At 47.7% G+C, this 17,876-nt stretch overlaps 2 protein-coding genes across 2 annotated transcripts; both read right to left on the bottom strand.

Annotated features, from left to right (window-relative positions):
- Positions 1-749: 749 nt before the first annotated feature.
- On the bottom strand, positions 750-3,788 carry LOC127308325 (uncharacterized). Its single transcript, XM_071821598.1, has 7 exons — positions 3,666-3,788; positions 3,496-3,549; positions 3,272-3,389; positions 2,091-2,150; positions 1,348-1,456; positions 1,058-1,271; positions 750-873 (listed from the first exon to the last, which is right to left on the bottom strand). The coding sequence occupies exons 1-7, from the start codon at positions 3,702-3,704 to the stop codon at positions 865-867; spliced, it is 603 nt and encodes a 200-aa protein (XP_071677699.1). The 5' UTR covers positions 3,705-3,788; the 3' UTR covers positions 750-864.
- A 9,762-nt stretch (positions 3,789-13,550) lies between these two features.
- Positions 13,551-15,782, bottom strand: LOC127309715 (uncharacterized). The gene is made up of 7 exons (XM_051340463.2): positions 15,650-15,782; positions 15,474-15,527; positions 15,175-15,337; positions 15,027-15,086; positions 14,472-14,580; positions 14,069-14,366; positions 13,551-13,907 (listed from the first exon to the last, which is right to left on the bottom strand). Exons 1-7 carry the CDS (start codon positions 15,686-15,688, stop codon positions 13,833-13,835), a joined length of 798 nt encoding a protein of 265 aa, XP_051196423.1. The 5' UTR covers positions 15,689-15,782; the 3' UTR covers positions 13,551-13,832.
- Positions 15,783-17,876: the final 2,094 nt, after the last annotated feature.

Below are 17,876 nucleotides of genomic sequence, written 5' to 3'. Positions count from 1 at the left end.
ACAAGCACCTTTAAAGCAAAAGTAGGCAACTTCACTTCGTCGGCGGGCAACTTAACACCATCGGTAAGCAACTTAACTTTGTCGGCAGGCAACTTAACACCATCGGTAAGCAATTTCACTTCATTGTGGCCGCTCCGGCCAAGCATCAGCAGCAGAGCGGTGCAGCTCTTAGATCGAACGGGGAGAAGGAGACCGTCTGGGGCCGTGGATGGGAGCGGAGGAGACCGTCTGGGCGGCGGAGGAGACCTGCTGGGGCTGGGCTTGGTGGAGACTGATTGGGGCGGCGCTCGCGCACCTCAGGCGAGGCTGCCTTACCCGCACGAATCGGGGGCGAAATTAGAAGTCTGGAAATAGCAGGGAACTAGATAAGGTTTATTTTCTTCCTTTTCTTTTCCGGCCCGTGGATTCCGTTTGTCGTTTATGGCGTGCGCTCGGCGTGTCCATCTGGCACGCGCGTGCCCGGAAGAATTTGGGATTTTATATTGCACGAGAAGGGCTTACAGCCGTGGAGACAGCACCATCCTGTTGGATTTCGACTCCCTTTAGGACTCATCGATTTGGTAGAGTCGAATTTGGAACAGACATAACACGTCCATCTCTAGATGCACGTCTCTTCGAAACATACAGCTCCCCTACAAATTACAACTGCATGCAAATCTCTAGATGTGATCTTTTCCACGCCACCGCTAAGGCTTCCATCAAAACGCGGGGGCTTTGTCAGCATGCCCGCGTCGAGGTCCGATGACTTCCCGGTGAACGTGCAGCTCTCGTCTCGTAAGGACAGTGCCTCCTGTGTGCTCAGCGGATTTGCTCATCTCCGTGTTGCTCCCTGGAGTGCCAAGTATACAGGCCAGAGAGTCCTCCTCAAATAATCTGTGCAAACATAAACATAGAAATAGGTCAATAATGTTGCTTTTTCTCGAGCACGTGTCAAATTCTTTTGCTTTCACCCATTCTGGTAATTCAGACCATATAAATGGCCAGTTTTTTTTCCCTGTAAATTAAGGACCGACGCCAACTACTAGACTCCATGAATCTAGAATTAGCTGCAACTCACAGTGCTTACACTTGATTCAGCCTCGTCGTCCTCTGAGCTGTTTGCTTCATACTCCTTCATCCTTTCCTTGAAAGTGTAGTCCACATATGAGTTACGCTGGCGCCACCTGAAAAGTCGTTGATCTTGATGCTGGTCACTCAACAGATTCTCAGCTATGAAGTGTCTTTGTACAGCTCCAACCAGCAATTCGTCAGTGCTATGGTTATTAAGTATTCTGTGAATGAAACAGATTGTTAGTTGGAACACCCGAGAGGCTGATACCGAAAGAATAAAAATCATAGTTGGAGTACATTTTAGCTAGCTCCATCTTCATGCGTTCTTCTCCCCCTTCCAAAACATGTGTGGCAGACCCAACAAAGGACTCATAATACATCATGTTCCCGAAAAGTGAAGCACAAGCTGTAATATAGCTTAATCAAATTAACACTTCTGGTGAAAATAGATAGAACATTGATAGATGGGCACCGTATGAAAATTCAGACCATGGAATAATCTCTAAGGATGTGTCCAGGGTTCATGTCTCTGATCCCGCCTTTCCATCACCAACTAGGAGGAACATACCAGCAGTTTTGATCTGAATCTAAAATTTAAAAGGACACCTAGTGTATCGAACTATTCTTTAACTGTGCCAAGCTCATTTGGAAATATATATATATTGCAAATGTAAGCGTCTACATGGTCTTCGTAGTAACAGAATGTGCATGCCTGGGTTTTAAATGTTTTCTACACATCTTAATCCCCCTGATAAATGACACGCTACACCCGCCTGAGCGAGCTGGGACTCGTGACTCGTCACCATGATAACAGAGCACTGCCTACTGAGATTCATCTAAGTGGAATCATGAATAAATAAGAAGGAATGGATTAGCGCAAACTGTCTATTTACTACTTCTCAGCTGAATTAGGCCAGGTGGTACGTCAGTAACTACAACATATTTCCAGAATACAGATATTAAGAACCAAGAGATAGAAAGCTGCATATGCCTTTGTATGTCATTGTCAATATTTACAGGTGAAAAGCCTTGAGATTTACCGAAAGAGTAGCTGAATGACTGTGGACCAGTCAGAGGTCGAAACCCAAGAAACTTAGGAGCTGCATAAAAGAGTACAAGTTAAAATGTTATGATACCAACAAAGAGTCTCTGAAGCAGCAAACTCAACAATGATGGTTTTGCAGCTTTACTCTATACAGCCCTGCTGCACTCAAGATGATATGTTTATTTTGCTTGAAACCGAATATGCGTAAAATATAAAGTAAGTAATTATATATAGAGTGTGCAATATATAAGCATTGGGTTTACCATCTTTTTTTGTACTGGCCCCTTATTCATCTGTGTATTGTATCGCGTTTCGTAATCCTGTTTCCTTTAAAGGTAGTCTCTTATATAGCATTCCAAAGTGAGTGCGTGCTCAAAACTAAACTTCCGCGGACAGCAACACGACGAATAGACAGGAAAGGCGCAGGGACGACAGCCAACACGGCTAGGCCGATGCAATCATGCAATGCGGACGGAGCAGCATCCGGCGTGAGTCGATGTCCAAGCGCTTGCAGACACCTTCCATGCCGCAGCCTTACCCCACACCAGGAGCAAGAACAAACACCACATACCTGCACCCTTGTCCATTCGAAACTTCTTCATATCAGCTATCGACATGTTTGGACAGAACCTGCTTGTTAAAACGCTTCTCTAGGTGCTACAAGACACCTTTTGTCACTGAAGCTGCTGAGCTGCGGCCATCTAATAAGGTCCACAATCGGCGAGACTTTCATGGTGAGGCTTGTGTGAGGATCAAGTAGAATGGAGAATGTATTGATATTCTTTGGGCAACATGGTTGCTGTATTGTTTTGTGAGAAATATAAAATCCTGGCCAGTAATTTATCAGAGTTGTTGCGCAAAAATGTTTGGTTGAGCATTTGTTTCTTCCTAGTCAAATAAGAATTCTATAGCGAACGCCTTCAAAAGCTTGTACCAAATGTGTTGGGGCATTGCATAACAAATTAAGCAGTTACCAACTAGTATCAACACTAATATGAGTACTATCTAATACTATGATACATCTTCAAACAATAAAAAAATAATTTTGGTCACTTGAGTGATTGTTTTCTCGTTTTCCACGGTCGCGAATCAAACAATAAAGAATACAAATGGAGATTTGCATCTCATCAGTACAGAATTACAGATCGAGGGAGAGAGAGGAGAGCGGATGGGCACCTTTTCTCGTAGCAAACCACACAAGGGAGCCCGACGCGAGAAAGTTGAGGAGAAAGGCCAAGGTTGCTTCCATGGTGATCGAGTAAATCTCTGTATCCTCCAGCGGGGTCACCGGGTCCTGCAGCAGCAGCATTGGGAATGGGATACCCCAAGATCAGGAAACCCGCCGCCCGCCGCTACCAGCAAGAATCAAGGCCAGCGCCTGCGCGCGCGACGAGACGAACCTTGGCCCGCAGCGAGATCTCCAGCTCCCGCATCGCCGTCTTGGCCCCGTGCCGCTGCATTGGCGACAGAAAAACCAGGCACGGCCGTCAGTCCCGTCGCAGCACGGAGGATGAGGAGTAAGAAGGTAACTAGACCTTGGGCTACGAGAGAGGAGGCGTTTGGTGCGAACCTTGCCCTGTAGGAACCCGAAGAAGTGCTCCAGAATCATCGCCGCCGGCCGGGTCCTGCGCCGCCAGACCTGGGAGGGGTTGCCGCAGTTTTGGGATGGGGAACAGTGAGTGACACGAGAAGCCTAGAGTGGCAGGGATCAGCACTTGACACGTGCCGGTCAGGAGCGTCAGGGCTATCTCCCATTTTGTAAAATCTACTGTAGATGCGAGTATTCTGCAGCCTTCGATTTATTTTTAAAAAGAAAACTTATACTGAACATACCTGAAAATTTTAGTTTTCCGAAGGGAACAGATGGCGGATTTTTAAGTGTACACTGAATTCAATTTTTTTTAAAAAAAACTACCAAATGTAAGGCGGAAGGCCCGGAGGATTCTTACGGAAAAGGGGATAAGATTTAGATAGAAATTGGGATGGCATTCAAACAAACTGGAGCTTAGGGATGAGAGAAGCAATTGGGAAGTGAATTAGGAAAAAAAACATACATGATACCCCCTCTCTCGCACGCTTCACGCTTTATCACATCGGTCTGTGACTGACAACGGGTTCGCCTCAACGCATAAACCAGGGCCACACACTCCACACGCTACACTTCGCCAGCTGGATGATACTGAGACTACCACCGGAGCCCACCAGGTCAATCTCTGACTTAGCCAAAGGTCTATGTCTATTTTGACGGCAGTTGACTGCCTAGGACGGTGGAAGCATGTGTCCGAGGGTGTCATGGTGGTGGCAGCATGTTGCGTGCCCGAGATGTTCTGATGGTGATGGCACGACTTGCGCCATGGGGAAGTTGACGATGTCCACATCGGTGTCATCTATCTAGAATTGTCTTGTGGACATATGTCTATGTTATCACCAGATTTTGGCCAAATCAGGAGGTGTGCCGTAAGGGAGATGGGCTTGGAAGATTACACGTGGAAGATCTCTGAAGCGGCCTTATACGAAGAGTTTGGGCTAGATTGCCCGTGTATCTGTATTATAGTACATCGCATCTTAGATTAAAAGTTAGAGTTTGTCTCGTGCACGGTGGGGATTATTCCCACGTTAGAAAGTCCCCTGGACTATAAATATGTATCTAGGGTTTATGGAATAAACAACAACCAATGTTCAACCACAAAATCAATCTCGGCGCATCGCCAACTCCTTCGTCTCGAGGGTTTCTACCGGTAAGCATCATGCTGCCTAGATCGCATCTTGCGATCTAGGCAGCAGAAGCTTTATGTTGTTCATGCGTTGCTCGTACTGAAGCCTTTTTGATGGCGAGCAACGTAGTTATCTTAGATATGTTAGGGTTAGCATTGTTCTTCGTATCATATGCTATCGTAGTGCAACCCTTGCATATCTAGCCGCCCTCACATCTGTCTTAGGTGTGGGGGCGGCACCCCGCTTGATCATTATTTAGTAAATCCGATCCGTTACGGTTGCTCCTTGTTCCTCAAGGATTAGTTTAATATCTGCAATAGTTAGGCCTTACAAAGGGTTGGAGGATCCAGCGGCACGTAGGGTGTCGTTTGCTAGTCCTAGACAGGATGTTCCGGGGATCAACCTCGTGTTGGTTTTTAGGCCTTGTCTAGGATCGGCTTACGATCACCGTGCGTGGCCGCGAGGCCCAATCGTGAGTAGGATGATCCGATTATGCGGTGAAAACCCTAAATCGTCGTAGATTGCATTAGCTTTATCTTGATCAAGCAGGACCACCATATATTCGTGCACCTCGTACGAATCATGGGTGGATCGGCTCCTTGAGCCGATTCACAGGATAACCTGAGAGCCGATCGAGGCTCGTATTTAATGTTTACGTGTATGCCATGCAGGAAACTAAGCGAGGCATCTCCATCACCTTCCCGACTGTGTATAGGTCAGGTGGCACGCCCTTGTATCAGCATCGGACGTGTGTACCAGAGGCTTTGCGGGCCGTCGCTCGGAGGGACCAGGGCCAGCCGCAGCCCTAAGTTGTTCCCGGCTCTACTGTGTTGCCCGTCGCTGCTCGCCGGTGGGTTTTGACCGCAACACATTCTGGCACGCCCGGTGGGACAATCGTCTACATCAACCACATCGCCATCTACATCTGAGATGGCGGACGGCACGCCAGTCACGTACGAGGATCTGACCGACGAGCTCAAGAAGAAGTATGACGAGGTCAAAGCCATCCTCGAAGCCGACCTCATCGGCTCTTTTCACAGAACCCGTTCACATGGCATCAGGTGGAAGGGGTTCTCGCCTGATGGTGCACTCGATGGGATAGACCTCTCGCCCCGTCGAAGAACGCACTGTGTCCCCGCGGCAGAGATCAACTACTTGGTGGCTCACTCGCTACACCGTCACTCGAGAACTGGTGAACACGTTGGAGCGTGTCGCTCTTCGGGTGATCCAGGAGATTATGAGGCACCGCACTCGCCGTCGGGACCAGCTCTCGGACGCACCAAGGAGAGATGCCACTCCGGGGCCCCGTCCACCGCTGCCATTTGCGTTGGCAGCACCGAAGTGCCGAATTCACCGGCATTCGTCGTCCTACAAGATCGGTGGTGACCCTAGTGACTGCCGCTCTTGCATGAGGCGCCTAAGGAGATCCCTCACGGGTACATGTGCACGTATGTGCAGATTGCGGTAATCGGGCGCTCACAAACCAGGCCACAACATCGGGGACTTCTGGGAAAACAGGAGGAACGTCGCCGACAGATCTTGAGAAGCGTACGTGGCTAACTAAATATGCCACCCCGACGAACCTCCAGAGCTCAGCTCCCGCAGCTTGGCTCGTAGCTGGAAAAGCAAGCATGGCTGGCTAAGTACGCCACCCCGACGAATCTTCAGTAGTTCAACTCCTGCGGCCAGCACAATGGATCAGATCAGTACCATATCGAGAGACCAGTTCGGCACGGTGCCGAAAAGGAGGGCAATCGGCTATTCCAAGCCGTACTCGACGAGTACGAGTTGATCCCGCTACCACCTAAATATCGGCTCCCCGATTTCTCCAAATTCAGTGGATCGGATGGTTCCAGCTCCATCGAGCATGTGAGCCGATATTTGGCACAGCTAGGAACGGCCTCGGTGTCGGATCCACTACGGGTGAGGTTCTTCTCACACCCTCACGGGATCGGCTTTCGGGTGGTACACCTCGTTGCCACCGTACTCGATCCGGACTTGGAAGCGCTTGGAAGAACAGCCCATACGCAATACCACTCGCAGGCTTCCGAGTCCGGCCTTGCCGATCTAGCACAAATACGTCGAAGCGTGGAGAAACCGTGACGTAATACATCCAGCGCTTCAGGAATCTTAGGAACCGATGTTATTCGGTTCGTGTGACCGAAAAGGAAGCAGCCGAGTTGGCGTAGCGGGCCTTGCAGCGCCGCTCAAGGACATGGCCTCCCAAGCAGACTACCCCTCACCGGCGCACATGGTTCAGAAATTGCTCGGCATATGAACAGCGCCACCCGGACTTGTACCAGGACAAATTCAAGCGTGCGATAGTCCTGGTCGAGGCAGAGGAAGACGAAGTTTCTGCGGGAGATCAAGAGGTAGCAGTGGCTGAATGGACTCGGGGGCAACCCCGTGTCCCGCAAATGGGTTAAGCCACCAGGTCCGCCTGTGGGTTTTGATTTTGATGTGACCAAAACTGAGCAAATCTTCGACCTCCTGCTCAAGGAGAAGCAGTTGAAGATACCCGAAGGTCTCAAATTCCCCACGGTACAGGAGCTGAATGGAAAGCCATACTGCAAATGGCATAACTCGCTCTCCCATGCCACCAACGACTGCAGGGTGTGGCGTCAGCAGATCCAAATGGCGATAGAACAAGGACGACTGATTTTCAACCAGTACGCCATGAAGGTCGACACCCAACCCTTTCCCGCCGTTAACATGGTGGAATGTACTTACCCTGAAGGTTGCCAGCCAGGATCCTCGTTCAGCATCAACATGGTAGGACCTGGGCACCACTCTGGCAAAGATGGAGACGAGGGCAGCTGCTCTCGTAGCAAGGACACAGAAGAGGCCGCTCCACGCGATCGGCTCCGTCATGATGGCAAGCGCTACGTCGCGAGGGAGAAGTGAAGAACATAAGATATCAGCGACCCCTCTCTGATCACCTCCTCAACAAGTATGTGAGTCAGTATGACCGACGCCGACGATCCAGTGATGAAGATGAAAGAGATCGTCTGGCTAGAGAAGCCAGAAGACATCGTCGGCATGATCACGATGAGGAGGAGTACGAGCGCCGTGCCAAGGAAAAGACAAGGGAGCAAGACGACAACGATAGGCACTGGGACTGCCCCTTCTTCAGACACTGCTGGGATTCAGGAATGAGCTGATTACCCACAATCGGCAATTGCCCAGAATGCAACCAGAAGAAGAAGAAGGCAGCCAACGTGTCCGTGTTCAAGCGCTTAGGGCCTCTCCCGCCACAAAGCAAACGCGCTGAGTCCCCTCGGTGGGAAGATCTCGAGGATTCAGAAGACGAGGGACAAGAACAAGAAGAAGACAGGTACCACCGGCCAAGGTGGTGCCCTGATGGACTCAGCCGTTCACAAAAGCGCAGGGTTCAGCGATTGCGCGGCCTGGAGGAAGCCGAAAGGTTGTACTTGCATACGCCGAGGAAGGCACGACCTGATCTGGCTGCGAAAGTTCAGCGAACCCTGGACGAAGAGGGTCGTCCACGGAAAATGGAGTGGCGCCCCAAGCAAAGGAAAGCCGATGATGAAACATCGGCTGGCACAAACATGGTGCTCGTCCTTCCGACGGAGCTTAGTGCTCCACGATTACACGATGCACTCAAGGTGGACGACAGCAAGCGCATCAACATGATAAAGTCAGAGGTTGGGCTGGTTTTATCCACTGGCCTAACCATGTAACAGGAGCAAAACTATGAGCAAACGTGGCAAGGCCGATCCTTTGGATCGGCCCAAAAAAATCTATGAGGGAAAATTACAAAACCTTCATTTGAGCGAGTCAATATGGAGGCCGATTCCAGCAATCGGCCAAAATTATCCTCACCACATGTTCTGCTGGTGTTCAACATCGATCTACTGGGTAGCGATTTTACGTCGGCTGATGAGTCAGGGAAAATTAACATTGGTCTTACCGGAGCCGACGTGCAAAGACAATGCCTTGACTAACCACAAAGCCGATATCTGCAGTCACCTGGCAGATTCGGCTCGGGGGGCATATAGTCAGATGAGCATGCGCAGATAAACATGTGTGCAGTGAAACATTGGGGGCCGATTAGGAAAAATCGGCCAGTAAAAAAAAAATTTCATAACATACAGCCGATGCAAGGGCATCGACTTCAGAATTAGAAACGAAGCCGATGCGCAGCCATCGACTCTAGTACAGTTACACAAGACCAAGACCTACTGGCTATGTGCTCAAGGTTCACATTTTCGCCAAGATGGTTTTCGGTTTGGTGTTTCATTTACAACATCGGCGTTCAGTGGAAGAAAGCTGATCAATGACCTGTGCATCCTCACCGGTATTCTCGCCTTGATTAAGGCTCGGGGGGGCAGCTAACTTGGTAGATGTTCTATTTTGGGAGCCGATTGGAGTCGCATCAATCGACCCTGCATCGTGATCTTCTCTGAAAGCAGTTCAGGGGTTGCAAAAGAAAACTGCTAAAGCTACGGAGAGGAGCCGGAAAAGGAGACCGTCGGCTTTACAGGTTTTGGACCGTCCCGTTGCTGCAAGAAAAGAAAAGGGACTGGATTCTCAAAATAGCCGATGAGTAGTCATCGGCTAAGGGATTGCGAAAAATTATGGTCAGATATCAAATCGCAGTCTGAATTTGAGAAGTGCTTGACTGACGGTCTAATCGACATTTGAGTCCGGCTTCACGGGCGTCCAAAGGAAAAGGAATCCGATACGTTGCTATCAGTCTTGGTATGACAAGCGGAAGGAGTGAAATTGGATTAATTGAAAGATGAATTGAAAGAACAATTTTCATTAATTCAAAGGAGCGACTTTACAAGAAAGAGCCGATGGCTCTCAAAAGAGGGATCTGGTGCCTAGTGCACTGCTACTACTAGTCCTACTCTACTAGTCGTCGATGTCCTCATCGTCGCCGTCGTCGATGTCGTCGGCGCTGCTCCCAGGAAGCTCCTCGTCGCTGCTTCCCCAGCCCTTGGCCGGAGCTTCGTCTTCCTCGTCATCATCATCATCCTCGCTGTCCGTCCAGGAGCGGAAGCGCTTGGTTGGCGGATACCCGATGGAGGAGGAGGATTCATCCTCCTCCTCTTCCTCCTCGTCATCATCGTCGTCTTCGCTGTCCGCCCAAGCGCGGAATCGCTTGGCCGGCAGAAGCTTAGCGGGGGAAGAGGGGCCGCCCTCCTCTTTTTCTTCCTCTTCCTCTACTTCTTTCCCCTTCCCGTCGGGGGAGGTGGGTTTCGCCCAGGGATGGAGGTCGTCTTCACTTTCGCTTATCAGCTCCCCATCGATGAGGAACTTGAGGTCCTCTTCCCCATCGGTCAGAGGCAGGTCGCCCTCTGGCGCATGATCGAAGTTCCACTCTGGCTCGCTCGAGGAGAAGGATTGGAGGGAGAGGCCGGAGGAGACAGAGGAAGAGGAAGACATTGCTACAGGGGAAGAGGGTTTTTTGGTGCCGATGGCTAGAACAGTGAAAGGATATGAAGAGGGCTATTCGATCGGCACGGATAAATAATGAGAAGCCTGGTGGAGATTTAATGCCATTGCAGTTTCCGAGGAGGAGATGCTAAAGCTATCGAATTGCAGCGAAGCTGAGAAGACATGACATCATGATGAAGGATGCTGCAACGGTTCTGCTCTGCCACGACATGACCCTTCATAGAAAAACAGAGTGGTTTTGAAATTATCATTACCAAAACCAGGGGGGCATGTGTTATCACCAGATTTTGGCCAAATCAGGAGGTGGGCCGTAAGGGAGATGGGCTTGGAAGATTACACGTGGAAGATCTCTGAAGCGGCCTTATACGAAGAGTTTGGGCTAGATTGCCCGTGTATCTGTATTATAGTAGATCGCATCTTAGATTAAAAGTTAGAGTTTGTCTCGTGCACGGTGGGGATTATTCCCACGTTAGAAAGTCCCCTGGACTATAAATATGTATCTAGGGTTTATGGAATAAACAACAACCAACGTTCAACCACAAAATCAATCTCGGCGCATCGCCAACTCCTTCGTCTCGAGGGTTTCTACCGGTAAGCATCATGCTGCCTAGATCGCATCTTGCGATCTAGGCAGCAGAAGCTTTATGTTGTTCATGCGTTGCTCGTACTGAAGCCTTTTTGATGGCGAGCAACGTAGTTATCTTAGATATGTTAGGGTTAGCATTGTTCTTCGTATCATATGCTATCGTAGTGCAACCCTTGCATATCTAGCCGCCCTCACATCTATCTTAGGTGTGGGGGCGGCACCCCGCTTGATCATTATTTAGTAGATCCGATCCGTTACGGTTGCTCCTTGTTCCTCAAGGATTAGTTTAATATTTGCAATAGTTAGGCCTTACAAAGGGTTGGAGGATCCAGCGGCACGTAGGGTGTCGTTTGCTAGTCCTAGACAGGATGTTCCGGGGATCAACCTCGTGTTGGTTTTTAGGCCTTGTCTAGGATCGGCTTACGATCACCGTGCGTGGCCGCGAGGCCCAATCGTGAGTAGGATGATCCGATTATGCGGTGAAAACCCTAAATCGTCGTAGATTGCATTAGCTTTATCTTGATCAAGCAGGACCACCATATATTCGTGCACCTCGTACGAATCATGGGTGGATCGGCTCCTTGAGCCGATTCACAGGATAACCTGAGAGCCGATCGAGGCTCGTATTTAATGTTTACGTGTATGCCATGCAGGAAACTAAGCGAGGCATCTCCATCACCTTCCTGACCAGGTATAGGTCAGGTGGCACGCCCTTGTATCAGCATCGGACGTGTGTACCAGAGGCTTTGCGGGCCGTCGCTCAGAGGGACCAGGGCCAGCCGCAGCCCTAAGTTGTTCCCAGCTCTACTGTGTTGCCCGTCGCTGCTCGCCGGTGGGTTTTGACCGCAACAGTCTATTTCTGAGTAGTGTTGGTGGTTCGAGGTTTTGCAACGATGGTAAACTTGCTTGATGTTTCGGGCTTCGTACTTCATGCAGGTGGGAGCGTAAACAAGGTAGAAGGTTAATGTCTTACCTTTCAAGGTGAAAATTCAAGGGTTTGATCTGACAATTGCCTTGTTGAAGGCATTGTTTTGAGAGCGAGGACTTTCTTTATGATGAAAATCTAAGATCTATGATCGGGCAGCGACGACGCTTGTGTTTGGAGAATTTGACCTTCAGGTGTTGTCTTGGTGGTTTTTGTGCTGCTACAGTTGCGACGATTGGAACAGTAAAGCATGGCTTTTCCATGTTTTAGCTTATTTTTTCCTTTTTTGGTTGTGTGCCTTCGTGCTACCAATAGGGTATTGCGTTGTTGCAGAGTATGGATCTAATAGATATCATCGCGATATATGCCCTATCAGACTTCCGATCCATCCCATGTTTGCCTGTTGAGGAAAGCCTTATATGGTCTCAAACAAGCACACATAGCATCGGTTTGCAAAATGAAAGATGGGATGGTGAATGAAGCTGGATTCAGACCAAGCTGATGGGCGAGCCAACTCGGAGAGAAATTCAAGAAGCAAAAACAGAGTGAATCGTACTTTCCCTGCTATTCTTCACCAGAAATCCTAAAGCTAAACATGAGGAATTTCTCTAAGTAGCACATTGGCATGGAGGTTCATGAAGACATTTGGAGACTAACATGTTGGCACGGTGAAGCTAATAGAAGCCTTCGTTACAAGACTTGGGAGATGGCGAGGGACTTAAAGGCGGATTCTTCGCCTCCTTGGTTGCGGTGTCTGTGACTTCAAGGAGGTTTTGCGCATTCAAATTGGATATGAGAAAGGATTAAGTACTCCAATTTTAAAAATATGAGTAAAGGATCTATGGTTGAAGATACATAAAAGTTATTTCCAATCGTAACTAAATCTTCTTTTGTTAGAAAAAGAATAAGGAAGCCAGTCATCCTCCCCCGCTACCAGTAAAAGATAAAGTTTGATCGGACGATGGACAACAGGTCAACATTCATGTACTGCCCCTTGTTGGTATTGTGGGACGAAGAGGCCAGGTTAACCGAAAGATGGTTATAGGTTTAATGACACAAGTCTGCATTTTCTTCAGTTTTCATGTCTTCTGGACATCAAGAAAATGGGGTTGTCCCTGAAACTTAATAATACAGTACTACTATACTGGTGCTTCTAGATTGATATCTAAAAGAATACCCAAGAGGTTGCTTCTATAGTTTTTTACTATTAAAGTTCATTCACGTTTTGACTATTTTGACATAGTGAGATTTCGATTGAACAAACAAGAGGGTCTCTCTGGTATTGGATCGACCAAAGTTCCTATGATGGATCAATTTAGTAGATCTACAACCTCACATTTTCCAAGATTTTCACTTAGGAGAAATGAGGTTTCTTTGGCAAAAGATATGCACCGTAATGCCTCAGAGTACAGAGTGAAGTGATTTAATGCAAGAACAGTCGTAAGCACATAAGGGATATTAATACATTCTTATTATCCAAAAAAATAAAGAAGCTTATTATCTAGCTAGGAGCGTTGTGCCAGATGTTTCAGGCCATCAAGTTTGGTTAGTTCGTCCTCCTGAGGGTTTATGTATCCCACATTGTGTTGAAGTATGAATAAAAGGCGGATCCCTTTAAAAGAAAAATTGTTCAAACCTTATTATGGGAAGCTGAACTAGCTACATGGAGGTGGTCGCACTGGCAATGGAGTGTTCCGTTCTCCCCTACATAATTGAAATGGATCCGAGGCTGTCAACATGACCAAGGATTGCAACCTGTGAAGACCGCCGAAGATCTTCATAGTCTAGGAGATCAACCACCTTCCTCAACATTGAGGATCGATTAATATATTATCTCATTGGCCAAAAAAACATAACACATCCATCACTGCATAGTATCTGCATGCCCTACAATTATGCCAGCTACAATTGTGCACATCAACAAGTATGAATTGTATTTTCATGCACACAACTGATAAGACTTCATTATATAAGTTCATGACACAGCAGTTTTGTCAGGATGTCGGCGACATTGATGTCGTTGACTTCTCTGGTGGCCTTGCAGCTCTCATCTCATCAGGAGAACGACTCCAGTGTGCTCAGAGGGTTCATCGATCTCCCGTCTCCTTGATGTTCCCTGGAGTACCAAGAATACAAGCCAGTGGGTCCTCCTGAAATAATCCCTGCGAAGGTAAACATAATAGTAGGTGCTTACTGTTGGTTTTAACTATCCTCTTTTGCTACCCGGAAATGGCTAGGTTAGTTTCTCCATAAACTAAAGTATATGTAGCGTACTAGACTCATTAATTTGATAAATAAACGGCAAACAGGATGTGTAACTTACAACGTTTACAATTGATTTAGCCTGATCATCAGAGTTGTTTGCTTCATACTTCATCATCCTTTTCAGCATTGCTTCAAGCTCCTTCTTTAACTTTTGCAGCTCTGCTTTATGCTCCTTCAGCTCGTCTTCATACTCCTTCATCTCCTCCAGCAAAGCGCCGTCCAAGTATGAACCGCGCTCACGCCACCGGAGAAGCGGTGGTTTCTCTTGATGCTGGTCACTGAACACATGGTCAGCTACGAAGTGCCTCCTCACAGCTTCAACCAGTGATTTGTCATCGCTATGCTTGTTCAGTATTCTGTGGATGACACAAAGTGTTAGCTGAAACAACTGACAGGCTGATCGAAACTGATGCTGAAAATAAAAACAAAGGTAACACCATTAGTTCAGGGGAAAAAATCACATTTTGGCTAGCTCCGTCTTGGTGCGCTCATCTCCAGATTTCAGAATGGACTTTGCAAACCCAAGCTGGAGATCGTAGTAGTCCATCTTCGTCTTCACGGGCAAACAAGCTGAAACATAGGATAGTCATCGAATTAGTAGTTCGAGTGCAAAAGGCAAAACTTTTGTGCATGGATAGCGAGTAACGAAACAGATTTCACTTTCATCACCAGAAGAGAAATAAAGAAAGAGACGGCTCATGGAATAATTTCTAAGGTTGTGTCGGATGTTCATGTCCTAGATCCTTTTTTTTTCATCACAAACGAGTAGGAGGAACATATATACATACTAGCAGGTTTAATTAGTTCAGATCCAAAATTCAAAGGGGATCTACTTTGTCAGCCTATATAGCTATTCTTCAACTATGCCAAACCAAAATGCTGATATGGTATAATGGTGGTGTATGTTCTCTACATACATATGACAGTATCAGTATTAAATTTACAGGATCCAGTAGCAGTTGAAAAGCCTCGAGATTTCGTTGCAAAAAGAAAGAAAAGCCTTGAGATTTACTTACCGGAAGCGCAGCCAACCATGAGTATTACATGCCGAGGCGGAACCGCGAGCAGTACCTGCACTGCAGGAAAGAGCAGGAAGTGTATGATGCAAATGAAGCGATGAATCGATTCATGGCAAGGGCAACGCATGTGGCCATCATCACTTACTGACAGATTGAGAGGGGAGATAGGGCGCGCGATGTCTTGCAAGAAACGACGTAGCGAGGCATCCTACGGCGGTGGCGGAGAAGGTGTAGCCCAGGAGGCGCCCGAAGTCGGCGAACATGCAGCACCTCTCGAGCATGAGGTCGTACGCCGGGTGCACAGGGCCCTGCAGCGTTAATTAGTTAGGCCGCGCGTCAGCAGCGAGCAGCATCGGCCCCAAATCAGCAAACCCCCGACGGCGGCGGCGCTAGGAAGGAACTAGAGCAAGAGATCGAGCTCGGAGAGTCGGCGAACGAACGAACCTTGGCACGCAGGGAGAGCTCCAGATCTCGCATCGCCCCGTCGCCCCAGCCCTTCTGCAGCAGCGGCAGAAAACGCAACCAAGGCCGTCAGTCCGTTGAAGCACGAAGGAGGAGGATATGGGGGAATTAAGGAAGACCCTAGTTCTGCTGCGGGGGAGGAGGCGTTTCCGGCGAACCTTGCCCAGGAGGTGACCGAAGAACTCCTCCAGAACCATCGTCGATGGCTCCTGCGTCGCTACGCCTGAGAAAGATTGCAGCAATTTGGATTGGAGATTGGGGAGAAGTGAGTGGGAAGCAAAAGGCGAGGGAGAAGACACCCGAGAAGGGAGAGAGGGAGGGGGTTTTATTTTTCACTTTTCCCGCTTCGTCGCATTCGGCAGGCCGCCGCGCACCTTTTGACCAGAATCTGGCTCACACCGTCACACGCAGAGGGCCTGCACCCAATCAGCACTTGATAGTGGCGTCAAGATCAGTAGAGTTTAAACTCAAATTTGACACTTTGATGTCTCTTGAAGGTGGAATATTTTTTCGTGGGCTTTAATGTTTCCAAAATCTGAAGACTCGTCGGATCAGTTATTTTGACGGTCTCTTAGAGTGCTCATAGAGGTAGGGTGTACATGCGTGCGTTTATAGGAAAAATGTATGTACATATTTGTGAGGGTCTTTTTTCGACAAAGGATGCTTTATTACTATTTGAAGCAATTACATCCAGCCTCTGCATAACCAGGATGCACACAGCCATTTATGAGTCTTAAGTCCAAAAGATGTCAAACGAAAAAACAAGGCGGAATACATATCGCATCGATGAATCATATAACGCCTAAGGTGTGGGTGGGGCTTCAATCCGTAGACTATGCTGTCACCCATATAGGAAAAAAGTATCCCTCGCCGTAGCCTCCAACCGTATACAGACCTCCGTAAATAGGTCTCGGTTCTCCATGCGCTGAAGAGGTAACCACAAACGGAGAATACCTGTACATCTGTAGATGACCTGCAACAAAGAACAATTTTTATCGTTAAAAATCTTGTTATTTCTACTCAGCCAAAGCGCCCAGATAACTGCTAGCGCCCCCACCCTAAGAAGCAACTTGAACCTTGAATCTATACCATGAAGCCAATTGCCAAAGACATTGACCACACTAGTCGGAGGATACAAGGTAGACGCTACTTGGATGACAGATCAAATAGATCTTGCAAATTGGCACTGGAAGAAAAGGTGTTTAATGGTTTCATCATGATGACAAAAAACACATCGAGTACTTCCGTGCCAATTCCGCTTAACAAGATTGTCTTTGGTGAGGATAACACCTCGACGAAGATACCATCCAAATATTTTTATTTTTAATGGTATCTTCATCTTCCAAATTTTCTTATTATTAGCAACTGGTATATCAGAATGAAGTATAGCACTGTATAAAGATTTGACCGAGAAAGAGCCATCTACATGTATATTCCACCTAAATTCGTCTAGTTCAGGTGATAGGTTAATATCCCCCAACCTTTGAATTAAAGCATTCCATGCCAATAGCCTTTGCCCTAGCAAAACTCGTCTGAATGTCACATTTGGCGGAGAGGTAGCCATTACTGTGGCAATGGTATCACCTTTGCGACGAACAATACTATACAACGCACGATACTGTTCACTGAGGGGTGCATTGCCTAACCAAGCATCTTCCTAGAATCGTATCTGCGCTCCATTCTTGATTGAGAAAGTACCATGACGAAAAAAGACATTTTGTGTCGCCATTAGACCAGTCCAGAAGTGTGAATCGATCCCCGGGTTTCCAAATCCCATCCTCGGTAAGAAGCTTAAAAAGCCATTTACCCAGCAGAGCTGAATTCTTGACCTCCAGGTTATGAACTCCAAGCCCGTCTTGATCTTTGGGACTACAAACTATACTCCATTTAACCATTCGATATTTCTTTTTCTTGATGTCCCCTTGCCAAAAGAATCTGGATCGATAATAATCGAGTTTATGCAGAATTTCTTTTGGCAATAGGAAGAATGATAACTAATGTCTACGTGTGCTTCTATTCTTGTAGACAGTGTTGGGCCTCCAAGAGCAGAGGTTTGTAGAACAGCAGCAAGTTTCCCTTAAGTGGATCACCCAAGGTTTATCGAACTCAGGGAGGAAGAGGACAAAGATATCCCTCTCAAGCAACCCTGCAATCACGATACAAGAAGTCTCTTGTGTCCCCAACACACCTAATACACTTGTCAGATGTATAGGTGCACTAGTTCGGCGAAGAGATAGTGAAATACAAGTGGTATGAATGAATATGAGCAGTAGTAACGGCGCCAGAAAAGCGCTTGCTGGCGTGCAGTTGATGGTAGTAATATTGCAGGAAGTAAAGATGCAAAGAATACGAAACAAGCGATGATTGCAGTATTTGGAAACAAGG

The sequence above is a fragment of the Lolium perenne genome, chromosome 6, assembly GCF_019359855.2.
Source record: "Lolium perenne isolate Kyuss_39 chromosome 6, Kyuss_2.0, whole genome shotgun sequence".
Classification (NCBI taxonomy): Eukaryota; Viridiplantae; Streptophyta; class Magnoliopsida; order Poales; family Poaceae; genus Lolium; species Lolium perenne.
The sequence above is the reverse complement of the archived record's forward strand: the minus strand, read 5'-3'. Positions and strand labels throughout refer to the sequence as shown.

Bases quoted from the DNA above. Each gene is read 5' to 3' on its own strand.
- LOC127308325 (XM_071821598.1), bottom strand. From the start codon at position 3,704: ATGATTCTGGAGCACTTCTTCGGGTTCCTACAGGGCAAG. The intron at 1,457-2,090 runs GTAAATCTCAAG...GCTATATTACAG, and splicing joins GTCATTCAGCTACTCTTTCG to CTTGTGCTTCACTTTTCGGG. The intron at 1,272-1,347 runs GTACTCCAACTA...TTTCATTCACAG, and splicing joins AAGATGGAGCTAGCTAAAAT to AATACTTAATAACCATAGCA.
- LOC127309715 (XM_051340463.2), bottom strand. From the start codon at position 15,688: ATGGTTCTGGAGGAGTTCTTCGGTCACCTCCTGGGCAAG. The intron at 15,528-15,649 runs GTTCGCCGGAAA...CCGCTGCTGCAG, and splicing joins TCGGTCACCTCCTGGGCAAG to AAGGGCTGGGGCGACGGGGC. The intron at 14,367-14,471 runs GTGATTTTTTCC...TGTCATCCACAG, and splicing joins AAGACGGAGCTAGCCAAAAT to AATACTGAACAAGCATAGCG.